Raw genomic sequence first — 24,815 nt, forward strand, 5'->3', positions numbered from 1 at the left:
CAAATTGTGCGGGTGTGTTCAAGTGTGTGTACATGCACACACGTGCACTCTTGTGTCTGTGTTTGAGGAAAAGAGAGTGAGTGTAGAAATGATAAGGCTTTAATTGCCTCTTCCTAAAGCCCTCCAGCCCCCCTCTTTCGGCCTATTATAGTATGCAGGTGTGTGCTTTTATGTGCTATAGGAAATACTAAGTGGCATTTCCAGTGCTCAACTCTCACATCACCTGGTGGCATCCTTCTCAGTTTGTATTTGAGCTTTCACAGACCTCCTTTGACCTAAGCAGGAGTTGATGCATAAATCCTGCTTAGGTCAAAGGAGGTTTTCCCAATTCTTGATAAACTATTTACTTGACACTATAAATTATGACTGTAACAGTTATAGTCCGTATTTCATGTTTAAAAAAACAAAGTCAGAGAGGGCAAAAGGAATGACTGCTTACTCTTCAAATTAGTTGCTGCATAAATGTCTGTCCATTAATTGGTCGATTGTGGGATTGATTACTGACATTCAGAAGAATAAAGCTGCTCAGAATCTCCATGTCTACTGAACAGTGTCATGTTAAGCTGCGATCTAATAATTAGCATTTCAACATATAAACTATTAAATGCTAAAAATGAGAAATTGCTGAAGGTGGAGCCATCAGGGGCCTATAGAGATTAAAGTCAGGTGTTCAAGCACCACCCAGATGTATTATTGCCTTTTAGTCACTTAAATGTTCTATTCTTTCTCCAAACTTTTTCTCTTTCCGGATGCTCCTGTCAGTCCTCCTCCACCACACCCATCCTCCTTTTCTCTCTGTGTTGATGCATGTGTATTCTGATCAGGAGTCAAAGGGGTGACTTTGTAATTATGTTCATTTTAATTGGCTCTGCTATCACCCCTCTCATCACTCTGGAGCCCACGCTGCGCTGGACAATGGCAGTCTGTAGTGTCGGGGTTAAGCAACCGCTGTGTTAACACCCCCCAAAATAAAATAAAAAACACGCACACTCCTCATGTGTATGTATGTATGTATACACACACACACACACACACACACACACACACACACACACACAAAACTGCCTCTTTACCTGCAGAACATAATTCCTAAAGTGGCCTCCTTAATGAGTTTTCCCTGCCCTGGCTTAGATTAATTGATAAATGGTGGTTTTATCAGCCCAGCTCATCTCTGAATCCATTGCACCACTAATTTGTTTGTTGAAGATGTCAGTTAAAGGAGATTAATACGGTATAGATTTATAAAAACAACATCCACCTTCTTTTCCTCTCTCTGTTCTTTCTCCTAAACCTTGTTACTTATCTGAGAAGGTGGAGGAAGAGCATAAGATTTAGATGGATGTTAAGGTGCAGTTTTAATGTTGGTCACGAAGAAATCCTGCTGGAAAAAAATGGACTTTAGATTTAAAATCTAATTTTGATCTCAGATGGGTTTTTTAGCTCTGAAAATGTGTCTTTTGTTTGTAAGAAGTTAGAAGGTGAAGGTACTTTGAGGGCCCGTGACTCAGAAAATGTCTTCTGATTTATAAAAAAGTGTGTGTGTGTGTGTGTGTGTGTGTGTGTGTGTGTGTGTGTGTGTGTGTGTGTGTGTGTGTGTGTGTCAGCTGAATGTGATGGGGTCAGGTGGCAGGATAAAAAACCCAGTTACAAATAAACAGACAAACACTGTTTGAACAGATTTATCGAATGGTTTGAATATTGAAGTGCAGCAGAGCCACAAGGACACGCCAATAATGCCAAACTGCATTAAAAAAAATTCAATTAAAATCTATGTGCAAACTTACCTTTGCCTATTTTTTTCTAATTTGATCAACTCCAAGAGGGTAACAGCAGGAAAGTAGTTGTAGGTAGTCTTTGCTATAACGCTGTTCTGTGACTTCCTGCCTTCCAGAGCTGCTTCACCTGTGTTTTTCACAGGTCCTCATAGACTTGCAGTCTCTTAAGTTTGTCTCCTTCACTGCTCAACCAAGTGCACAGTTGAAATGGCAGTTAAAACAGACTAATGCACTATAGATTTATAAAAGCAGCCTCCCATTTTCTCCTCTTTCTCACAAACCTTATTTATCTGAGGGAGATTAGGAGGCAATTAGAACATTAGATGTGGGCGGACTTTGAATTTGTGCAAATCTGGATTTTAAAATGTAAGTTTATTTCCTGGCAAAGGCATGTCTTGGCCATACGTACCCATATACAGGGCAACCATATACACTGATTTTGAGCGGTGTTTGAAGTGGCAACTGTGAGGTTTCAGTTTGAGCTAGTGACAGTGTAATTTTATGAAATGGTGATTGAGGAGAAGGAAATGGCTCACTGGAATGGCTCAGGAGGAGTCTGAAGTATCCTCTGTTAGATCAGTGTAACTAATGAGAGGAAGCAGATGGAGAAGGACTCAAAGAAATGGAGTGTAGGACATTTTTACCATCAGTGATGTTGTCTTGGTTTGTCCCCACTGCAGACAGCATCCTCACCGCACGTACTCGATCTCAAACCTACCCACCCTGCATGCCTTTTCCCCACAGCCAAAGCTAATTTGCAGAGGCGTGAGTGTGGGTAATGCTACTGCCGTTTCCATGACAAGCTAAAGCCAGCGCTTACACCGCATTATGCCCCTGTGTTACATGTTAGGCGAGTAAGCGGGTGGGTGGGCACACTGCAAGCTGGCACTGTCCCTCCCTCCATTTTATTTTCCTTTTTTTTTTTTTTCCCCCAGTGAATGGTTTTATTTCAATTTCAAAGGCTTGTCCTCTCCTGTATGCTTTTTTTTTTAAAGACAGCTTTGCGTGGTTATGCCTGTGGAGTAAAATAGGCCTTGGAAGCGATACGGTCCTGGAAAAGGAAACCGCTTTTCCAGATTTTTGCATTTTACATCTCTGTAGCCAACTGCCGAAAGGCCCTCTGTCTTGGCCTGCAAGTGATGGAAAGCGTGAATCACCAGCAACCTCCCCCCCATCGCCATCATGATGAGTTTATTTACATATTTCTTTACTTGGTGACAGTACACAAAGCCACAGTGCAAAGATTTGTTAAATAGCTATGAAAACTTACTGAAGCAATTTCAGTGTGTCATAGATGGGCTGCCCTTCTGTTTCCACCTGTTCGTAAAATAAAGCCCAACTTAACTAAACAGCGTCTGAGCTCTCGTACTCATACCTCTCTTTGGAAGGAGGCCCCCACCCCAGTTGATTACAAAGGTAATGAGACATACATTTCCTTTGTATGTTAATGTGTATTATTTTTTACGCTACATTCACTCTCCTCTCCTGTTCCACCCTTTTGCCCCCCATCCCCCACAAACCCCTCCTTCTCCCCAATCTCCTTATTGCCCCATCCACTTCACATCTCCATTTACATAATTGAACTTTTGATTGGACTTTGCTCCCTCCCCTCCGCTCTCACGCAGGCAGCGTTTGAAATCCGAAGCATAATTTCATGGGTAAGATGACGCGAGGTGATCGTTCTCTCTCTCTCTCTCTTTTCCGCTCCGTGTTTTTCCTAATGTGAAGACGTTGGACTTGGAAAGCTCAGATTAAACAAATTGCTTGTTTTGATTGAAGGTGCAATTAAATAATTGAGCATGTGGTTATTTGGAGACGAGCCAATCAGATGAGGTTTTTCTGTAGCAGGATGGACAGGCCACTTAAGTGCACCAACCCTATCCTCTTAAATATGAGCAGGTATTAATTTTTTCCCCAAGTATGTGTATCTTGGATAAGAGGAGTGTGTTAGGCTACCATTTCTAAGATGTTGTTATCCATACAGTAAGTGTGTATGTCCCTGCTGTTTGCATGCATGTATGTGTGTCTTGTGTGTACTTTGCACTGCGTGTATATGTGTGTGCATGGACTTTCCTTTCCTTTTTTTTCTTTTTTTGCCTTAGGCTCCTTGAGCGGATTACAAGTTTTAAAGAGTATGAGATTCAACACCTCCTCAAATCTGACACTCTGACACTGCTTTGAAGCCTCGAAAGTGAGATTGGAAAGACACGGAAGCTCTTTTCTCTCCACAGAGTCGTGGGTTTATGTCATTGGGTTGAGCCCAGTTAAGTTTCCATTGAAGCGTCATGCCCCAGAGTGAGAGACAAAGCTGCCACTTTAAAATGTTTGACTTGTGTCTTTTTTTTTATGACTCAGAAAGGCTAGTTTGGTGGCCTCTGTGTGCTTTAGCCCCCATGTTTAATGCCACGTGACTTTGTTTACATTTGTTGATCTTTGTTTGGGTACAGTTTAGTAGACTTTCTTTCAGATTTTTACCCTTGACTCTGCAATTCTCCACACTGTTAGTGGGGCAAAAGGTATAAGACTTGTCTACAATAAGCAATTAAAAGTTGCTTTATTAACTAAACTAATGACTGGAATCAAAATCTTACCATCCACCCATCCACCTATGATTATCTGAAGTTTAGTCCCAGTGGCATCAAACTATTTAGGGTGTTCTAGATGTCTTCTCCCCTTTCACCATGACTATCCAGTTGAGACTGGAAGTTACCGTTGACCACTTCACAGGTCGTCTTACAGTCATTAAATAAGTAAGTTGAATTCCCTCACTTGGGACAGCCACTTTCCCCCAACCAAGAGGAAACAATCCACCTTTTTCTGGCAGAGAACCTCCGCCTTGGAGCTGCTGACTTTTATCCCAATAGTTTCACTACAAACCGCCACAGTGTGTGCTGACGATCACGCTCCAAATGTAACGTATTTCTACAGCTAAAGACTGTTTTTGAGTCTTACAGATGTAAATTGTTGCTGTTCTTTTACAAAACTTCTTTTTTGCATTTCCATTATAAATGGTAGATTTGATCAGTGTGTAAAAACTGAAATATATTTTATTTTCAGACTGTCCATCTGTTTTGTAAATAAGAAATTAATTTCATTAATGTTTCCTGGAAACCTTTTAAGGAGGTAGGGTAAGATGCGTCTTTTCAACTTATGGTTTCAGCTTATCTCGAGTAGCTCAGTTGAACATTTTCTTTACTTTTGAATAAAGTGGAGAATTTGTGTCTTTATTTATTTAATAAAGTGGCTTTACCCGTGCTTCCCACTTGATCAAAAGCATTTGTAATATTGTCTTGCCTATCTAGAGTAAATTAAATAGTTGCTCATGGTCCACATCTACAGTAAAGACAACAACCTCACTCTAGAATTGTTCTGTAGCTCCACATTATCCTGTGAGAGCTTATTAATTATCTCTGTCATTGTTGAGCAGCATCACCGTTATTTCAGATCTCACATCACCCTCCCAAAATCACATCTGTGAAACCCAAAATCCTCCTCCTGACTCCAGTACCAACAGGAAGCTGGATGCTTCCATTCCCAGGTTTCCTCCTATCTTTCATTCAGGCATTGTAGTGAGCTTAACCCCCCTCCTTTCTCTCTAACATCCTTTTCCCTTCCTCCATTTTTTTTGCTTTCTTTGCCCCGTCAGATGTATGTTGTTGACACTGAGGCATCAGGAAATAATGGAATCTCTTGTCAGTGGCTTGTATTTTCTGCCCAGGCTGTTATGGCTGTGTATAATAGTAGCAGAGGAGGAGGAAGAGGGAAGGTTATGTGCCACTGATAGTAATGAAGGTTGCCTTTTCATTTTTTAATATGGAATGTTTGTGGGCCAAGGCAATGCTCTCCGCTAATCCTACCCTCGAGCCGAGCTAGCTACATGACTGTGTCAGTGTAACACACACACACACAAACACACACACACAGTGACATTCACACAGACTGATAAAAGACAAACACACACACATGCACTCGCTCCTTTAGGCAAGACAGCAAACTGTTTGATAAGTCAGGGTGCATTTCTGCTCCTCATGAAAATTGCACTCCTGTGTTTGTGTCTTAAGGAAATGCAGCCAGTCCTGTAACGGACGATATGGTATTTGTTCAATATTTGATGGATATGAAAGCTCGAGTGGTGCGATGCATTTGTAAAACCTTTATCGGAAAAGGTGGTAATGAAACAGTCTGAGGAAAACTACACCCGCTTTAGGTTGTGATGACTGTAGGGTCGCTGCAAGGGGTTTGTCGGAAATGAAGAAAACATTTGGTTAATCTGTGCTTTTAAAATGGCTTGCCAATTTCCAGTAACGCACCTCCAAATACTTTTAATTGAAGTCAGAAGTATGTATAAGTGATTATTTGTGTGTATTTGTGGCAAGGTGAATGAGCCTTAAAGACACTTTCCCTTAAACTTAATATTTATTTCCACTGGCTGTGTTACACAGGTGTGTGTGTGTGTGTGTGTGTGTGTGTGTGTGTGTGTGTGTGTGTGTGTGTGTTTTCTGCCGGCTAGGGTACAGGGTCTGCGGCACTGGAGTGTGCTGTGTGTCTAATTGCTTTAATAGCACCTGGTCTCTAATCCCAGGTAATTAGAGCGCTCAAATTAGACAGCTACTTTCAACCGTCACTTGAAAAAGCAGAAGGGGAAGGCCTGGAGGAAGACCACTCCACACTGAAACTCTAAAAACACACACACACATTGTAATGGCACACACAAATGGCGGCAAAGGAAGAACACGACTGGAGTTTGAGTCTTTGGAATGATCAGTGCTCACGGTTAGAAACAAACAAAACAAAATAACCACTATCCACATGCTGTAATTTTAAAAATAAGATAATCCTTATCTTTTTGCCGCATGATTTTATGACTTCTTATCTTGTTTTTTTGCTTCCTTTTTCCCCCCTTTCCATTTGTTTGAGAAGCACTGAGGTTTTGTCAAGATCTCCTAAAACGTGTCTGACGGAGCTGTGGGTAAAGGTTAAGGCCCTCTTTTTAAAGATGAGCCGGAAATGTCAAGAGCCTGCCCCTCAGGCTCTCGCTACAGTCTCCCTGTACCAAGACTGCCATCGGGCCCTGATTGACTCTCTCACTCACACACACACACACACACACACACACACACACACACACACACACACACACACACACAGGTACAAAGGTTAGGCGCTGCTATTAGAGATGGCCTCCAGTCTCTTTCATCTGCTTTGGAGCTTGTGGCTTCTTGGTAGACTCCAGGCACATGGTCATAGTTTAAAATGCAACAATGGATGAGTAACAGACTTCCTTGTGCTTATAGGCTAAATGGCTTATTTTTTCACTTTTGACCTTGTAAACTAAATATATTTAATATTAAAACATTTGTGAACAGATAGGGCAAGGCCTGACGGCATTATCAAGCCTTTTTTTCAGTTTATAATGTAAAAATAACACAAAACCATCTAAAATTGACAAATGTTCTGATGAGGAATTAGTCAGCACGCTGGAAATTCTATCTCCTTAAAATTCAAATCTCCTCAGTCTTGGCTCCCATCCCTCGACTTTATTTCTTCATAATGCAGTAGCCGAAAGCAGCCAAGAGAGGGGGTTGGTTGGCCACCACAAGCCTTGTTAGGGGAGTGAGGTTCACACAGTGAGAACTGTCTTGAGCTGCAGCTCTCAACTGTGGGTCTTAAAACTGGGTTAACTAGTTACTGAGGTACATCACCTCATGTGCAACTAACTTCTTTCCTTCACTGGCCTCTGCCGAGGCTTGAGTAAAGGTGAAGTTTAAACATCACCTGGTAATGTTTGGATGTCACAGCTCTCATTTAAGTGAGTAATGTTAAAAAAATGTGTGCAGATAAAACAGACTATGTTGTAAACTTTCTCAAACATATTGCATAATATAATTCATGATGTCTGTGTTATTTGTCATATGTTAACTGCATTTTTTTTTTTTTTTTTTTGCACAAAAGACTGATATACGCTTGCATTTGGAACACGTTTCATTCTTTTTGATCATTGGCCTCTAATGTATTTAATCAAATCTCTATGACATTTTTGCCGTTCCTCTCCAAAATGATCTGAGAGAATTATCCCTTATCAGTCCCTCCATAACCAGATTAGTGAACAGCCAGCTGAATAATCAGAATAGCACGGGCGTCAGGCAAAGACCACTGTCTCCACACCACTGAGGATTTGTGGGATTTGGAGTCTAGGACAGGAAAGGCTCCTAATGGTGAGAGCTTTTTCAACCCAGATAAGACTTCAAAGGCGGAGCTAATTAATAAGATGTTTACATTATTCACGGTCATACACTGCATTCTGAATGACCCTTCATTACGGCACGAGTCTGTGTGTGTGCACGTTCATTCGTGTGCAAGCTCTGTCATTCTGTCCCGGTGTCGTGCTAATTGGATGGGTAGTAGTTTTTAAGTGAAACATTTTTATTCAGTAATAAATAAGGAAAAGGGGGTTGTTTTGGAGTGAAGGGAAGGAGAGCTGCATAAATATATACTCTGGAAATTAATTGACAAAGTACAAGGGTAAAGTATTAATGTGTGGTGTCATTTGTGCTTTAAATATAGTGATCCCAAATGACAGCTGTAATTAAATCATGTATATCTGAATGTTGCACCAATCCCCTCATGTTTTTTTTTAAATTTATTTTAAAAACATGACATTTAAGGAGTCTCCCTCTTTCTTCTTTCTCCCCCATCATTACCCCTTTAACCCTGCCACCACCTCCTGCCTGCAGCCCAGCCCAGTCCCAAGCCCCATTCTGGGAGGAAAACCCAATGCCAGCCAGTCCCTGCTGGCCTGGTGCCGCGAGGTCACGAAGAACTACCGTGGGGTGAAGATCACCAACTTCACCACGTCCTGGAGGAACGGGCTGGCCTTCTGCGCTCTGCTGCACCATTTCAGACCCGATTTGATGTATGAACCACAAATGCACAGATCACATTAAATTCACACTCATTCTGAACTTAATAACTAACTCAAGTTAGGTCATATGTTCTAGTTATACCTAATGTTATACCTAATCTTTTTTCATAACTTGTAGGGGTGCAACGTTACTCCCAGACTACTCTTTCCCCCTTTTGGGGAAAAAAAATCCCCAATGTAGAAAAGACGACATTAAAGCCCATTTGTCATATGTATTTTCAGTTAAAAATTGACTTCTGCATAGACATAGGTTTCCCACTGAGGTCTAAATCATCAGTCAAGCATCAGACCTATAAGATAGAAATATATAATTTCTTTTAGCTCGTATCCTCCTTTAGCATCTACTTTTTATCTATGTGTGGTTTCTAATGAAAACTGGAACCAGACAGATGCAATGAGGAACGATAAAGTAAATGTTGCAGACTGTATAACAAAGAAAATTGTTGAAAGAAACTGAGCAGAAAATAGGGAAAGTTGAGTAAGTTGCCGAAACTGACATTAACTATATCCAAATCAAGCTGCTTCAAAGACTCCACCGTTAGCTGATGGTGTGTTTGTATCGTGATTTCGGTCTCGGTTTCAGAATTCTTACACCCCTAATCCCTCGCTATTATATTTGCACAGTTAACCTGTAGTGTGCCCGTGTTTGATTAATGTGATTCATTCATACAAACACTCAATCTGTCATTTCCACAGTCAAAAACTGTTGTATGTTTGCTTCCGACACTAATCGTGTTGTTCTTGTGTGTGCGATTATAATTCTTTGAAGTATATTGTGTGTGTGTGTGTGTGTGTGTGTGTGTGTGTGTGTGTGTGAGACACTCAAAAGAACATTATATGGAAAACCTGCAGTCCCATCAAGGAGGCACACATGAAGATAATTTTGTGTACACGTGTGTGTGTTTGTGCTTGTGTGCCTTTCCTCTCCGGTGTGTTATTTTTACATATTTTCCACTCTATTAGTTCTGTTGATTGCACTGCTATGAAATTGCATGTTACAGTTCTAATACCATTACATGTGACGCATATTTAAACACACCTTTTTCTCCGCTATGTCTCTCTGTCTACCATTTTTTTTCTCTCTCTTTCTCTGCTCACCTCCTCTCCAACCCTCCCCACTGTTCTTTCAGAGACTACAAGTCGCTCAATCCTCAGGATATTAAAGAAAACAACAAAAAGGTAAGAGGCAGCCACCGCTGGGCCCTTCACACCACTTAGCTCCCTCCCATCCACATCTCCATTTGGCCTTATTTAGAGATCTGCCATTAATCCATGGATATTGTGTTTATGTGGTTTGAACGGGATTGGTAGACACACATAGGAAGACAGTCAAATGCATGTGCACACACAAATGACAGTTTTCATAAGATGTTCCCCCCCTGCTGTGATGTGTGTGTGACTTAGTCACCTGGCAGAGATGAGAAAGTGTGTTCAGCTCAGCAGCATGCTGGGAGCTTACTAAACTACTTTAGCAACTTGTGTGTTTTTAATAAGAGAACATTTGTCTTGTGTTGCTTAGAGCAGTGGCTTTAAATGGTATAAACAGGGATTTGGTGTCAGCCATACATTTTTGTTTTCAGTGGTTCAAAATTAATGGGACAAACTAACAATTACATGTAAAGACTTTTTAAAATACTTGGATGAAAAAAAACAAAACAATGTCTGCCTGAAATGTAAAACCGGGGTGTAGCACTATGGACATCAGCGAATGTTGTGTTTACTCCCTCGAGTTGCTCCCCCAGATCTTTACTGCAGCTGCCTGTAGGTACGTGTTTGTGGGTATTTCTGCATTCAGGTTTTTACTTAATAATCGAAAAGCAATCGAAAAGCATGCTCTCTTGGGTTTTAAATCAGATGACTGAGTCAGTTATTGAAGACTATCCCATTTCTATCCCATTGCTTTTGCAGTATGCTTTGAGTTATTATCCATTTGCGTGGTGAAGCGCTACCTGGTCAGTTTTGCAGCATTTGGCTGAATCTGAGCAGTGAGCATAGCTCTGTACACTGTTAGTTTTTCTTTAGTTTAGTCTGCTGTGGTCTTTCAGGCCTTTTGTTGATGCTGAGCTGGTCGGTGCATTCAATCTTTTTAATAATGCAAACGATTTTTGATTTGTCCACTTGTAAAGTTTTTGCTGTCTGTCTGAGGGTTATTTGGGTTTTACAGGCTAATGGTTGCTCACTTACAATAATATATCTTAGGATCTCATATTGACAATTAAATAAAAGTTACAGTGAAAACCTTCACAATTCAAATTCAGCACTTTGAATCAACAGCCTGCTTCATTTGTCTTCAAATAACAAGTGAGCAGGTCTCACCTGGCCATGAAATTGTCATCGTCAATGTCAATTATCCCATTAATTTTGAACCTCTGAATATGGGGGATTGTGTATAAATATGGTTGTCACTCTTAAACAGTTGTAAATTTATGTATATTATAAAACTCCCTGAATTAAAGCTCAAAGTCGCACTTTAATCCCATCTTGATTGTCTGATTTCCATCCCATGTTATTTTGTACAGAAGCAAAACTGCAAAATGTATGTGTGAAAAGAAGAGTTTCATTCCTCTCCTCTTCTAACAAATTTTGACCCACACATAAAGCAGATGTACACACCTATTTTTCATTGTTGCCCTATGTCTTCATGTCTGCACATTGACTGTTAAAGGTTTCCTTCCACACAGATCTACATTTTTTTTGCCCGCTGGCTCTTCGCCTCCACATTTACTTCTTCGCACACTGCTGTATTTTTCCCGCACTTACTACACACACGCTGCACGCACCTGTATTCACACGGCACACCAGCGGTCCCCTTTTCGGCCCCGAGGGCTACACGGAACGATATGCGTCGGGTTCCTGCAGCTTGATTTCCTCTTCTCATACACTCTCTGGCTGAGCGATAACCTCTGGTGGCCCTGTTAGGCATGAATGCTAGCCTGTTGACAATAACCACAGTGGAGGGAGAGGTAGAGACCCAATCCCATATCTGCTAACTGCCCCTCACCCCCCTCCAGGTGCTCAAGTAGCCCTGAAGAAATTGGCTAGATATAAGTAATATAGGAATATGCCGTAGAAGGTGATAGCTGGTGAATAGCTGCAGCACTGTAGCCGGCGTACTCCGACCAGCTTCTCTGTGGAGATCTACACCTGGTGCTCATGTATATTTGGCAATAATGGAGATACAGGTAGATATTACCTACCACTTCCTGTTAGTTCTCATGTAGCTCTCAAAAACCTGGGTCTATAATGTATGTATTTTTAGCTGTCATTGTTTCACACAATGCTGAGAGTGTTATAAGGGGTTAGACTCACGATATTGGCTAAAGTAATAGAATGGATGATATCATTTCTGAATGGCCATTTAATATAATGTTCTAACACCTTGCTGAATTTATGCTATGAAGAATTAAATCTTTATCCCTTGAAAGCTTACTAGGAGTAAACCTTGAAGCTCTTTTTTGAACTGAATCGTTTTTGTCATATTTCATGCCTGCTTATAGAACAGAAATGACTGTTTGCATCAGAAATTAAGTGAGGGTAGTCTTTGCCTGTGGAGCAACCTTTGGAAAATCCCAGAAACTCTTCCAATGGTCGTCAAAACACCTTTTCATGGAGATATACTGAGGTGTCAAAACTCATCATTAGACCACAGGGGCGGTCGTCAAAAGCGTTGAGGCAGTCCAAACTAGTACCGAGCACCAGTGAACATTTCATCGAGAGATTTGACCCCATCGCTCCTAAATGTCATGCATAGCTTAAAGGGCGGTGATCATATTTACATATTTTGTTTCTTGTCTTTTAGCCTAACATTTCAACAAAATGTGCACTGTTCCTTTCATTTTCACTTACCTTTAGCTCCATGTACAGAGAAAATATCACAAGACTCTGATCAGAAAGATCTTCTGTTAGCTTCATCATTTGTAGAAGTACTCTGGTTGAGGTGCTGCCTGGAATGGAGGAAGACAGGAAGGAGGACATGGGGTGACCGGCTGCTAGCTGCGAATTCACCTGACCTACTTTACTGTGTCATCAGCACAGTGTATTCATACAGATGTTGTTCAGACTTTGTGGTGGGAATCTGGCAGTTTAATGTCTGATCCAAGTGAGCAGAACATTTGTGTTTTCACATGCACAGAGAAAGGTTCAGGGCTTCATGTTCATGGAAGGAAACTGCTTCAGACAGCAGATTCACATTTCAGAACAATGAGAGCAAGGCCCTCAGAAAAACAAAGCACTAAAATATCAAAGATAGCAGCCAGTGAAGTTGGTGGAGTTTTTTTAATTTAATTTTTCAGTCAATGAAAATACTCTGGTAAGTTTGCTTCCTCCTGGATTGTGCTGAGTCAAATATTGGCATTGCATGCTGCTTTATTTTGGTTGCTAGATTAATTTAGCTTCAAAATCCTATCATGAAGAGATGCTATGAGATGCAGTATCTGGAAGGTGTTGTATCACATCTCCAGCGTTGCTGCACAACTGTAAATGCAAGTGACTGATTGGATGTGGAAGCCAGGTGGTTCAGGAGAGCAGAAAGATTAGTACTGCACTGGGTGGTGTCATATAGCACCCTGAGGGTGTTTGAATAGAGAAAGTTGACCATCATAAAAAGAAAATGCTGACATGACATGAGATACAGTGGAAGAGAGCATAGTGTGGCAGATTAAGGACCCCAAAGCAGGAAAAACAACAAAATAAATGACAATGGGTGTTTAGAAAGGAGACTTTTTAAGAGGAAATCATAAATGTTTGCAGATCTGAGTGAAAGAGACTGATGAAAAGAGAAGAACCTGTTCAGTGCTGATTCCTGATGAGTTATTGGAAAGTATAGAATTTATTGAATGGAGAGCGGGAATGGAAATGTAGAGAAACGACGACTATCTCTGCTTTTCATGGGCAGTTGATAGACATGGCCCCCTCCTCTCACCGTCTATCTGTGAAAAGTGATTGCAATGAGCTCAGACTGTGCTGAATTATGACAGATAAGGGCAATCAATATTGGGGGTTGGTAGGAAAAAAAAGGGGGAGAAAGTGAATAATTCAGAACATCCACAGCCTTTGAAATGATCTGTTATCAAACGGTATGTGTTTGCATGTTAATTTGTAGAGGTTTTGTATGTTTTATGACTTTGGAGCATCGATATGTTTGGACCTTTTGCTTGTGTGTGTGTGTGTGTGTGTGTGTGTGTGTGTGTGTGTGTGTGTGTGTGTGTGTGTGTGTGTGTGTGTGTGTGTGTGTGTAATGAGGCCAAGGAGAAGTAATTTGTCATGCCATCTGATAGTGTAGCACCAAGCACCAGGCTAAATCGCCCTGAGCGCAACCATGAGGGGTTGGGTTGAAGGAAGGAGGTGCTGATGATTGACAGCGATAGATAGCTGTCAGTCAATGAGAGGGAGTGGAGGGGGAGCAGGGAGCAGCGGCCTGGGGCAGGCGGTGGTGACATTTAGTCCAGACCCAGAGCTTTGTCGGGAGGTTGATGGAAAGTGAGAAAACTAGATATTCTCCAAAATGTGTGATATATATATATATATACAGTGGGGCAAAAAAGTATTTAGTCAGCCACCGATTGTGCAAGTTCCCCCACTTAAAATGATGACAGAGGTCAGTAATTTGCACCAGAGGTACACTTCAACTGTGAGAGACAGAATGTGAAAAAAAAATCCATGAATTCACATGGTAGGATTTGTAAAGAATTTATTCGTAAATTCGGGTGGAAAATAAGTATTTGGTCACCTCAAACATGGAAAATCTCTGGCTCTCACAGACCTGTAACGTCTTCTGTAAGACGCTTTTCTGTCCCCCACTCGTTACCTGTATGAATGGCACCTGTTTGAACTCATCATCTGTATAAAAGACACCTGTCCACAGCCTCAAACAGTCAAATTACTGACCTCTGTCATCATTTTAGGTGGGGGAACTTGCACAATCGGTGGCTGACTAAATACTTTTTTGCCCCACTGTATATATACACTTTACAGGTAAAGGAAAAGGTTTTTGGTCCTAGATGCTTTCTGTAGTAGTTTAGCTGGTGTACTGTTGGTCAGTTGTACTCGGGGTTTGGCTGTATCTAGTTAAACCTTGTGCAAAAGAGGGATTGCATTTTTTTAAATAAGCTCGCCATTGTCAGTCAACGATGCATATCAAACAACATAATTTAAATGCCATTAAAAAAAATGAATGAGAGAGATTATTTTAACCCTTCTACACTTGAAGTTGATTTCACAAACTCGATGAAAGCCCACCATGAAGATGGAGCTTGATTCAACACCACCTTCTACTCCATTGCTATGCTACTCTGCTGCATGTAGTACACACAATAGTGAGTGTTATAAACAAAGGGTTGGAGCAACTGTACTGGCTAAACTATATGGGGGAACGTATATCAGCAGGTCTTAGTGGTGGGAATCACCAGGCGTTCTATGATATGTTATCACAGGACACAATACAGTATTATTGTGATTTCTTTATTATTTTTTATTTTAGAATATCAGAGTGATTTTAATCAGTCCAAGTCAGACTGTGAGTGTTTTCAGAAAGGTTACCTCCTGTCAGGTGGCCTGTGTGATCAAAAGTGGTCATGAGTGTGCAACACCCTCAAACTCTAAGAAACCATTTAGTTAGCAGAAGTTGCAGTCAGTTACAGAATGAGGAAAAATTCAATACAATCAGGCAACTACCATGTTTTTTGTACATACATGGAGGTTGATGTCCTGTATTTACTCATGTGACTGAGCTTGTTCTGAATGAGGAGTTAGCTTTGTCAAGCTAAGTGTATCCAGAGTTGGATGTTTTTTTTGGGGGGTGGCCTGATTTAACATAAGTTTGCTCAACTAATATTATTAGGGTTGCAGTACTAGTATGCATTCACATGTATTTGTGGCAGGGCCTAGGAGCTTCTCATACATACTTGTTGAATCATATAAAGTGTTTTATTGCATTTTGTTTATATTTATATAGCAGAATCTTAACTGTAATAAGCATAGTGTATTTATGTAAATCTCAGTCATCACACATACAGTGATTATTAACATCTATATATTTTTATAATAACTATATAATATATTCAATTCATTATCCCTCTGCAAATGTGATGTTACGTTCTTTGTTTCCATTTTTTCATGTTTCACTTGTGATGTACATCGCCTGTATGTAATTTAACAGCCACAAAATTTGTATCCAGTAGATTTTGTTCGGCTCAGTACAAAACACAGAATGGAGAATTTTAAAAAGTGCCAAAGGCCCATAGGAGGGGATTTCGCTCATTAGTAAAAAATAATAATAATAAAGATAATGATATAGTTATAATAAGACTCATTAAAGCTTGATAGTAGATTATTTTATTAAATTTCCTGGGCCAGCCGTATCTCCTCAGCTCTTTTTAAGACCTGTGGTTCTTCCTAAATGGAGCCACACTGTTGCACTTGATATTTGCTTTACCTTACAATATAAAGTACCTTAAGGCAACTATTCTTGTGATGTAGCACTATTTATTTGTGCAGCTGGATAGTGTAGTGGTAAAAATACACACCTCTGGAGTGGGGGTCGCAAGTTCAATCCCCGCCATGCTAAAAACCAGCCCTGGAGTGGCGCAGCTACGTTTGCAGCCTGTCTGGGTGACATAAAAGTGGCTCAAGCCATCTTTTTTACTCCCTATAACTGTTTCAGCCCACTATGAGTATGCATGATTATGGTTATATTTACTGTTTTTAAAATTTAAAAGCTAAACATGCGTTTTAAAAGTTATTTTAAAAAGTAATTTTCAGCAAGAAATAAGTGAGAGAGAGGTACATTGTTATTTCTGGCATCTCTGTTTTGGTAGTTTTGTTGTATTGCCACTTTAATTTTTTACTTTACTGGAGATGCTGTACTGTGTCACAGACTGCAGGCTACCACCTTTGAACACCATCCTCTTAAAAACAACAGGGCTTTGCTGAGTAGTCATCATTGTCTCAGTACGATACGACCAATACTTTTCAAACTGTAAGAGAAGATATAAGAAGAATAAAGCATGACACTAAGGTCGAAAAGACTGTAGCGCATGTCAAGACTAACATCGACCCTGAAACAAAACCCAGTTCGAGAGCCTCCCCCGACCTCCTCCTCATGCAGCTCTCACTTTCTCCCACTCTCACGCTTTCCTTTCTCTCATTCTTTCATTCTGTACCTATTGAGCAGCAAAGTTGTCGCTCTCTTTCACAGCCTACCCTGGGCAAGAGGGGAACAATGCAAGCACACTTTGCTCCCCTGAATACGTGTTAGAAACCCAATCAGGCCCTCTTATTCGTCATATTCTTTTCTCTTTTTTCTTTCACAGTCCTGTCAGGGAAAAGGGACGGGGGGGCTCGCAGCAAAGGCAAACCCCTCTCTGTTCTCCCTTTTCTTTTTTTTTCCCGCCGTCTCTTCTTTTTTTCCTGCTTTGTTTTTGTGTACATGCACTCACATGCACCTCATTTTCCTGTGTGAGTATAGTTATTCTACCCATGGTTAGTTTTTTAAATCAGTAGAAATAAAACAAACAGGTAAGAGTGGAAAAACAGTCCTTCTACCAATTGATTGTAAATTGAGAAATGCCTCAGGTATATGAACTCTACAAAAGCATGCATACATGCCATAGTTACATCGTAAACCATGTACTTTTAACATCTCTTAAAGGAAAACCGGCTGTACAGGAGCATCAAGGAAGTAGCCACTGTGATGTCAATGAGTGATTTGTGATTGCCTCAAGTTAATCCCTTTGTTTTTATTTTTTTGTATTTTTGACAACCAGAAGTGACCTTTTTTAGACGAACTTGTCTGTAGAAGACACCAAAGACACTGTGAGGTCCACCTGTGTCACCATACCTGTCTGTGAAATTGGTCTTGCCCCTGATAATTCAGACTTTTGGTCTTAATGCAACTGAAACACGCAAGTTATAAAATAAAACAAAAAAAACCCCTCATCTGCAGTTTTTGTAAAGTGGGAAATTTGCTATAGAAAGACTGCATTGTACCAGGCTGTAAAGATGCTTATATCTGTGACTAAAATTAGGAATTTTAACACAACATCTACCTGGCTTTTGGGTCCAGCCTGCTGTTGTCATTAGAGAAACATCAGTTTTTTTCCGTCCTGGCTTCATTTTTAGCCCCTGCGGTTGCAGCTTGGTTAGAATCCACTTTTTCCCTCTTATAAAAACACCTCAGTATATATAGGACGTGGTTTGACAGACTTGAGAGCAATTTCTGAGTTGTTCCATGCATAGTCACTACATAGGCACCTCTAACTACTGATACAGTATGATTTAGTAACCAGGCCAAAAATATGACAGAGACCACACAATTCAGAAAAGAGCTTTGAGGTTTTCTCCTAGTAGGCTTTCAAGGTGTAAAGAGTTAACCAACAGCTCAGTAGTAGAAAGGCCCCATGTGAGAGTAGTGCAGGTGCACATTTTTATCCAGGGAAAAACCCACTGGATTTTTTCCACACTAGTGAGAGTGGGTATGAAGCAGACTATCTCCTGCTGTGTGCTACATGTGAGAAAAGCCAACTTTGGACCGTATCCCGACCTGCTTCTTACGATATTGTCCAGAATAAAAGTGAAAAAATGTCTCTAGAGGCTAGTTTCACAAGAAATTGGAGACTGAAGAAGCAGGAAAGAACTCAAAATTGTAAATAGTTAAGCAGGCTCTTCAACCATCAAGGAGGGTTTGGTGGAAATCGTGGGGGTTGATAGACTGAGCAGATCAACAGAGGCAGTGAAACAAACGGGTGCAGCAACAGGTTGGAATTAGATCAACACTATCAAGCAGGCCAGATACAAGCTGCGATACCTGAGAGAGATGGATGACGAGGTTGTGTGTGCGCAGGAATGGAGGCTGTGTGTTTGTGTGCTGTTAATCTATTTATTTACCTGTCATTGGCTGCGATAATGGTTTTCATCCCTTCTCTCTGTGTCTCTCTGTCTCAGTCTATCTTGTGATGGGGGATTGGTTTTTCGTGTGTCGCTTGATAATCACACCTGTATTTTCTCATCAGACTCTAATCAGACCAATTACACGCGTGACGGAGAGCGTGGGCATGTTGATGCAGGGGAGCGATAAAGACACACACATACACACTCACAGACACTTCGGGATTAAGCTCTCTGTCTTGGGGTATCTACGTCCCTTATCGGGGACAACCATCCCTGACGTGGCCTGTCAGCAGGCATGCCAAAAGTGTCGCTCACGCACAAACACATGCGAACACACTTAGGTCATGTATGCAATGCACCAAATATAATCTATGTCTAAAAAAGAAAGCATGCCTCTCCTGTCTTGCTATTTACCCTTTGATCCCTCTCTGCCCTCGTTGTGATGAAGAATACTCTGAAAGTCTGTCTATTCTCGTACTTGTTTCGATAGGCATATGACGGCTTCGCCAGCCTCGGCATCTCTCGTCTCCTGGAGCCATCCGATATGGTGCTGCTGGCCATTCCTGACAAACTAACAGTAATGACCTACCTGTATCAGATCCGGGCCCATTTCTCTGGCGAGGAGCTCAATGTGGTGCAGATAGAGGCCAACAGCAACCGCAGCACCTACAAAGTGGGTGACTTTGAGACTGATACAAATGCATCAATAGACCAGGACAAGTTCTACGCTGAACTGAACGATGTGCAGCCCCGCAAGGCTGACTCTCAGGCTGCTGTTTCTGCCAGCGGTGCCACCACTGAATCTAACACAGCTGAAGCTACTGAGGGAGAGGTGAAGGAGCAAGGTTTGAAGGCCGAGGTAGGAGCAGTTTCGGCCGGCTTGTCGACTCCAGCGCTGTCACAGTCCTCGCTTCCTGTCCCATCACCGCGCACAGTATTAGTTTCCACAGCAACAAACTCAACCTATGTGATGGCGTCAGGCTCTGAGGAGAGGGGAAATCTACAGAAAGCAAACACTTTAGACCTTAGTGAGTTACCACAGCGAGTGGAGATGGAGAAGGAAAGGCAAAACAAGGATGAACCAGGAGAGCAGAGAGGAGAGGGAGCTCCCGAACCAGCGTCCTCTACCAGGAGAGGAGCTACTTTGTCCCACTCGCCACCCCATCCGAAACTGGGCTTCTCCTACAACAGGGATGCCGACCTCATCAAGAAAAAGAGGGCAAGCCTGCGTCACTCAGAGTCTGAGCCTGCATCAGATACCAGCTCTTCTCCAGTGAATCATACAGATGCCCCAGTCAAACAGGTAAATACACATGAAGCCTAACATTTCATACTTTATTAACACACTGTAGTGTTTCCTGAATATTGTAAATATATGACGTTGGAAAGTAATCAACTAAATTACACACGTCTAATCTTGAGTCCAGTGCCTTAAAACACCTCTGGGTCAGTCTGTATGATCTGGACTAATTCTAACTGCTTAATGCAGGTATTAAGATTCTGACAGCGTTTGCGTGCAGATTCCTGCTTTTCCCCCTAAATGAATTGTTCTCATTTTTATCCTTGCACCCTGAATTTGATTGAAACTTTCACAGCTACATCAGTCAAAGACAGAGGATACGGTGAACATTCATTCCCTTCTGACGCTCGCTAAGCTTCAAATCCCGACCTCGTTGATGCGGTTGCAGAGATGACCGTACTGAAACTCTCCCGTTCTGCATTAGATGTTGTCGTCACCTGTCTTGTAGCCGAGAACCAGACGCGTCTGGGCCGAGCCTTTAACACGTGGCAACTATGAAAGGCACTGGGAGAACCCCCTGCTTTGACATTTCATTATATTTTTCATTATATTTCTCATCCCTGCAGTTGATGGCAGTCGCACCGTGACTGCTCAGGCGTGGCGATGCTTTGCACCGAGCACACATCATCTCGTCTCTCACACACGCCCTGTGACACACACCTGTATGTGCGTGTGTGTGCACAATCACACTGAATGCACTGCTGTCTGCGTTGGTTAACCCCAGATTACTGCTTGTTGTTTACAAGTCGAAAGGTCACAGGGCAAGCGGGGGGCTATGACAGTCATGACATCCCATTTTGATCTGCTTTTATCTAGTTAGCAGGATGTATCCAGGCCAGATTTGGGGTAATATTGCTAAATGTAAAAGCTCTGCTTACAATACACCCAGAATTACCTTGCAGATAAAATTCTGACTTCAGTGTGTGGTTTGCTTATTTGCCAAAGCCGTCATGCTCTCCACACAAATGGACCCAGACAGGGCTATGAGCCCAGGTTCCCCTCAGAGGGTGCATATCATAGGGAACATACCTGCTCCTGGATTAGAAAAGCATAGGGCTGAATTAATCCCCCACTTGCTGCATGTCCAGTAAAGAAATGTGAAAGCCGCTTGTGTGATAGTTTGCGGCTGAAGATAAACACATCACTCACCATTCTAAACAACATTATTGGTTTCATTCTTCTGGGGAAATGCTTTGAAAATTAGGAGTGCCTCTTTGACCACTGCAGTCATGATTTATTTTCTTTTTAGGAGCCACGACCTGCCCCTGTGTCGAGCCCCCCAGCTGAGAAGGTGAGTATGGTTTAAAAGAAATGGATTGTTTTAGTACTTCAGACCTTGATTAGCAAGTGGTAAATTATAAGGAGAAGCTACCTTACATAGGAAGTGGCCGCAGTCTTGAGCAATAGGGCAAAAACACGGACAGTTGGAGATCCAAAGGCTGAGTAGTCATTCCTGTTATACTTCTTTAAAGTCCGCTTAAAGTCAACTGCCTGGGTCCATGCATAGGTGGTGTATTTTGATATAAATTCTCAGTGAACAAGTCCAGGCAGTCACAAAAACTAAGCAGGCCGGTTGGCATCAGCATGGACCTTTGCGCTTCCCAGGTAGACCCTAGCGGACTCGTGGATGCGAAAAGTATGCAACCTCTTTTTATCTTCTGTGACTTATTACCCAGGTGATATACTAGGTATGGATACCAAAGATGATTTCATTTTTATATCATTAAGAAGTTAGATTTAAAAAAGCTATATATTATTATACAACATTCCAGGATTTTTTCCTCTATCTGGCATGCATGTTTATGCCGCATTGGCAACCACCAATTGCTAGAGAAAAAATGGTTACTCCACATTTGGTTGGCGAGTGATTGCTGGAGGCTGTCGCACTTCAAACCTCCTTGCAGTTTGTTTGGTCACTAGCGGTTTATGACAGTTGTCACTGGTTTGCCTGGAAGACACTGACTTTTAAAATGTAAAAAGCTGAAGTTGACCCATTTGAAACCTGTTATTTTAGTGGTAATGCACAACAAAGTTTCACTACCGCTCTGTGGTAGAGACAAGTTTGCAGACAAGTCAACATCCTCCATGAAAATCAAAGTTGACCACGTCAATCTGCTAGCATCCAAAGAAATCACAAGGTTTTTAGTGCAACACCCTCTTTGCAACCAGTTTCAACTATGGGGAACCTGCAACCTCCAGCAATCACTCACCAATCAACCCTGGAGGTTGCCAGGGGGTCACCGGTCTGTAGGTCTGTGTGATTGAGGTCTGGCTGAAGAAAGCTTACCTTATTTATGGCACAATGTGATTACAATGAACCCTTCCCAGTCTCAGTTACAATAGCTTTAGTTTTCTGAGTGTATCCTCTCTCTTTTCACATGTGTAGAAGGTCCTCTCTCGTCAGGAGGAGTTGAAGGAGAGAGCCAGACTCCTCTTGGAGCAGGCCCGCAGAGATGCTGCGATGAAAGCCGGCAGCAAATACATCTCCAACTCAGCTGCAGCTGCACCAAACAGAGCTGCAGGTGTCTGTGATGTAAGTCCAAGCCTTCCTTTTTGTCTGTGTGGGATTGGAGGTGTTGGTATTGTCCACTTAAAAGAATGAAATTGTCTCTGTTCTACCATCATTCTGGTAGAGTTTGATCTTCGTTTCATCTGCCCAAAGAATGTTTTTCCAGAACTGTGCTGGGTTTTTTTTAATGTTTCTTTTTTACTGTAGTCCAATCTGGACTGTCTGGTCTTGAGGCGTATGACTGGCTTGCACCTTGCAGTGAACCCTCTGTATTTACTTTCATGCAGTCTTCTTTTTATGGTAGACTTGGATATCGATAAATCTTCTTCCTGGAGAGTGTTGTTCACTTGGTTGGCTGTTGTGAAGGGTTTCCCTTCACCATGGAAATGATTCTGTGATCATCCACCACTGTTGTTTTCCATGGACGTCCAGATCTTTTTGCGTTGCTGAGTTCACCAGTGCTTTATTTCTTTCTCAGGACATACCAAACTGTCACTCCTAATATTTTAGCAGTTTCTCAGATGTTTTTTTTTTCTGTTTTCGCAGCTGAAGAATAGCCTGTTTCTCCTGCATGGAGAGCAAAATCTTCCAAATGCAAGCACCTCACGCAAAATCAACTCCAGACTTTTTTTCTGCTTAACTGATAATGACATAACGAAGGAGTTTCGTCACTTGCACATGAAATAACCTTTGAGTCAAAGTACTCCAATTAAAAACTGAGCGGCACAACTCCTAAGAAAGCTGCCCATCTACACATTAGGCCATGACCATTATGTAACCATTACTGGAATATGTTTAAGTGAACAGGTAAAAAAAAAAAAAAAAAACTTGTGTCAGTGTCCAAATATATATGGACATAACTGTAGATGTGGACATTGTATCTAAGAAAGGCCCTGAGAGTCAGGGTGAGGTCTGTGTAGTGAGTAAAAGCTTGCTTGAATATGAGTTTTGTTGTATGGCATCACGTCAGTGTGCAGGGAAAGCTAATAGGGTGACCCCACACCTCCTCAACTTATTCAGCGCCCTCATGTCACTTCCACAGTCTCTCTATTTGCTGCTCACTGCGCTTCCAACATGCTGGAAAAGCTTGTCCAAACTGTCTCATCCTGTGGCAGCCCACTTTGGTGAACACTTTAAGGAAAGGCTTTGAGAAGGAGAGAAGACTTTTCCTTATTAACTTCTGCTGAGACTCACTTACACTCTGGTGTGTGGAACATGTCAGTGTGGAAAGCTCAAATATGGATGGACTTCTTCGCTCTCTCCTCTCACCATAAACATGTCTCCCCCTCTCTCTCGTGCTCTCTCTCTCTCTACTCAGACTCTCTCTTTGGTCATCTTGACTCTGCACAATTTTTATGACATCCCCCACCAATTTTGCTGCCCCCTCACTTTACCCTGAACACTGAGTAAATGTTGTACACAAACACCTGTCAGCAAAAGTACATTCATGGTAAAAAAAAAAAAAGAAAAAAAGAAGGGGGCCAGAAATCGCTGTAGCGAAGCAAACTAGACTAGAGAAGATGCGAGTGAAATTGCCAGCTCTGAACTGAGCACGCTCCACTGAACATAATATACTGGGAGGAGGGGGCACACTGATGAACCAGGAGTTACCCTGGGAAAGCACTGTGGTCAAATCCTCCGTTATGTTTCCAAATATTTCAGAGAAAAGGAAAGGGGGAGGGTTAAGAAAAAAATATGGTCTTGTGAGAATTGTGACGACAAGGGATTTGAGGGTAAAATGAAATAAATACCTTTTGGTAATGAAATATCTAAAAGGCAGCAGCCGCATGCCCCCTGCGTTTGCTCCCTGAGTCCTTAAAGAGAAATATGCCCTTGAATTAGATGTTTTTAAAGTGTGTATGTGTGTGTTGTCGGTGTTTGTTCATGTTTGTGCGCCGGCCACAGGAATAACCAGTTCGGCATAATCTGAGGAAATAAACGAGGACCTTCCAAGGACTGGGAGCCGTTAAAAGTCTTCAGTGGAAGAAAGCAAATTAAAAGAGTTTTTCAAAGCTGTTGCAGTGCTGATATATTTCCTTAGCCACAAAAAAAGGTCCTCTTCTGTCCCTTGTTGTCTGGCAAGATGGCGGGCTTCACTTAGATTAGCTCCTTAAAGTAGGCAAACCCACCCCTCCACTCTTTCTCTCTCTCCTCCTTATTTCCTCACTCATTTCCAAGGACAATTGGTTAATAACCCCTAAACACACACTTACTTACACATACACACACACACACTCCTCTGCATAAAAAAGGAAGGGAAGCAAGAGGGGTGGGAGGGAGATATTGAATTGTTTACACTTTTTTTAATAGAAAACATTGATCAAAGGAATACGACTGGCCTCGAGGCCAATGTGCTGATAATTGTTAGTGATTCAGATTAGATTACTTGATGTCTTGTTTTGATTAGCATGAGTGTGTGTGTGT

At 41.7% G+C, this 24,815-nt stretch overlaps 1 protein-coding gene across 6 annotated transcripts in view; it reads left to right on the top strand.

Moving 5' to 3' along the window:
* The window catches only part of ehbp1 (EH domain binding protein 1), a 162,242-nt gene that overhangs the window by 75,098 nt on the left and 62,329 nt on the right, over positions 1-24,815 (top strand). For all 6 annotated transcript variants that reach the window (XM_086258878.1, XM_086258880.1, XM_086258882.1 and 3 more), the window contains 5 exons: positions 8,510-8,688; positions 9,828-9,876; positions 19,073-19,885; positions 21,132-21,173; positions 22,269-22,415. In XM_086258878.1, coding sequence (XP_086115004.1) covers positions 8,510-8,688; positions 9,828-9,876; positions 19,073-19,885; positions 21,132-21,173; positions 22,269-22,415 — 1,230 coding nt within the window. The remainder of the gene's footprint in view (positions 1-8,509; positions 8,689-9,827; positions 9,877-19,072; positions 19,886-21,131; positions 21,174-22,268; positions 22,416-24,815) is intronic.

The sequence above is a fragment of the Aulonocara sp. 'chitande type north' Nkhata Bay genome, linkage group LG13 (assembly GCF_057382095.1).
Source record: "Aulonocara sp. 'chitande type north' Nkhata Bay isolate Kocher_YH1m ecotype deep benthic linkage group LG13, A_spYH_male_GT1.1, whole genome shotgun sequence".
NCBI lineage: Eukaryota > Metazoa > Chordata > Actinopteri > Cichliformes > Cichlidae > Aulonocara > Aulonocara sp. 'chitande type north' Nkhata Bay.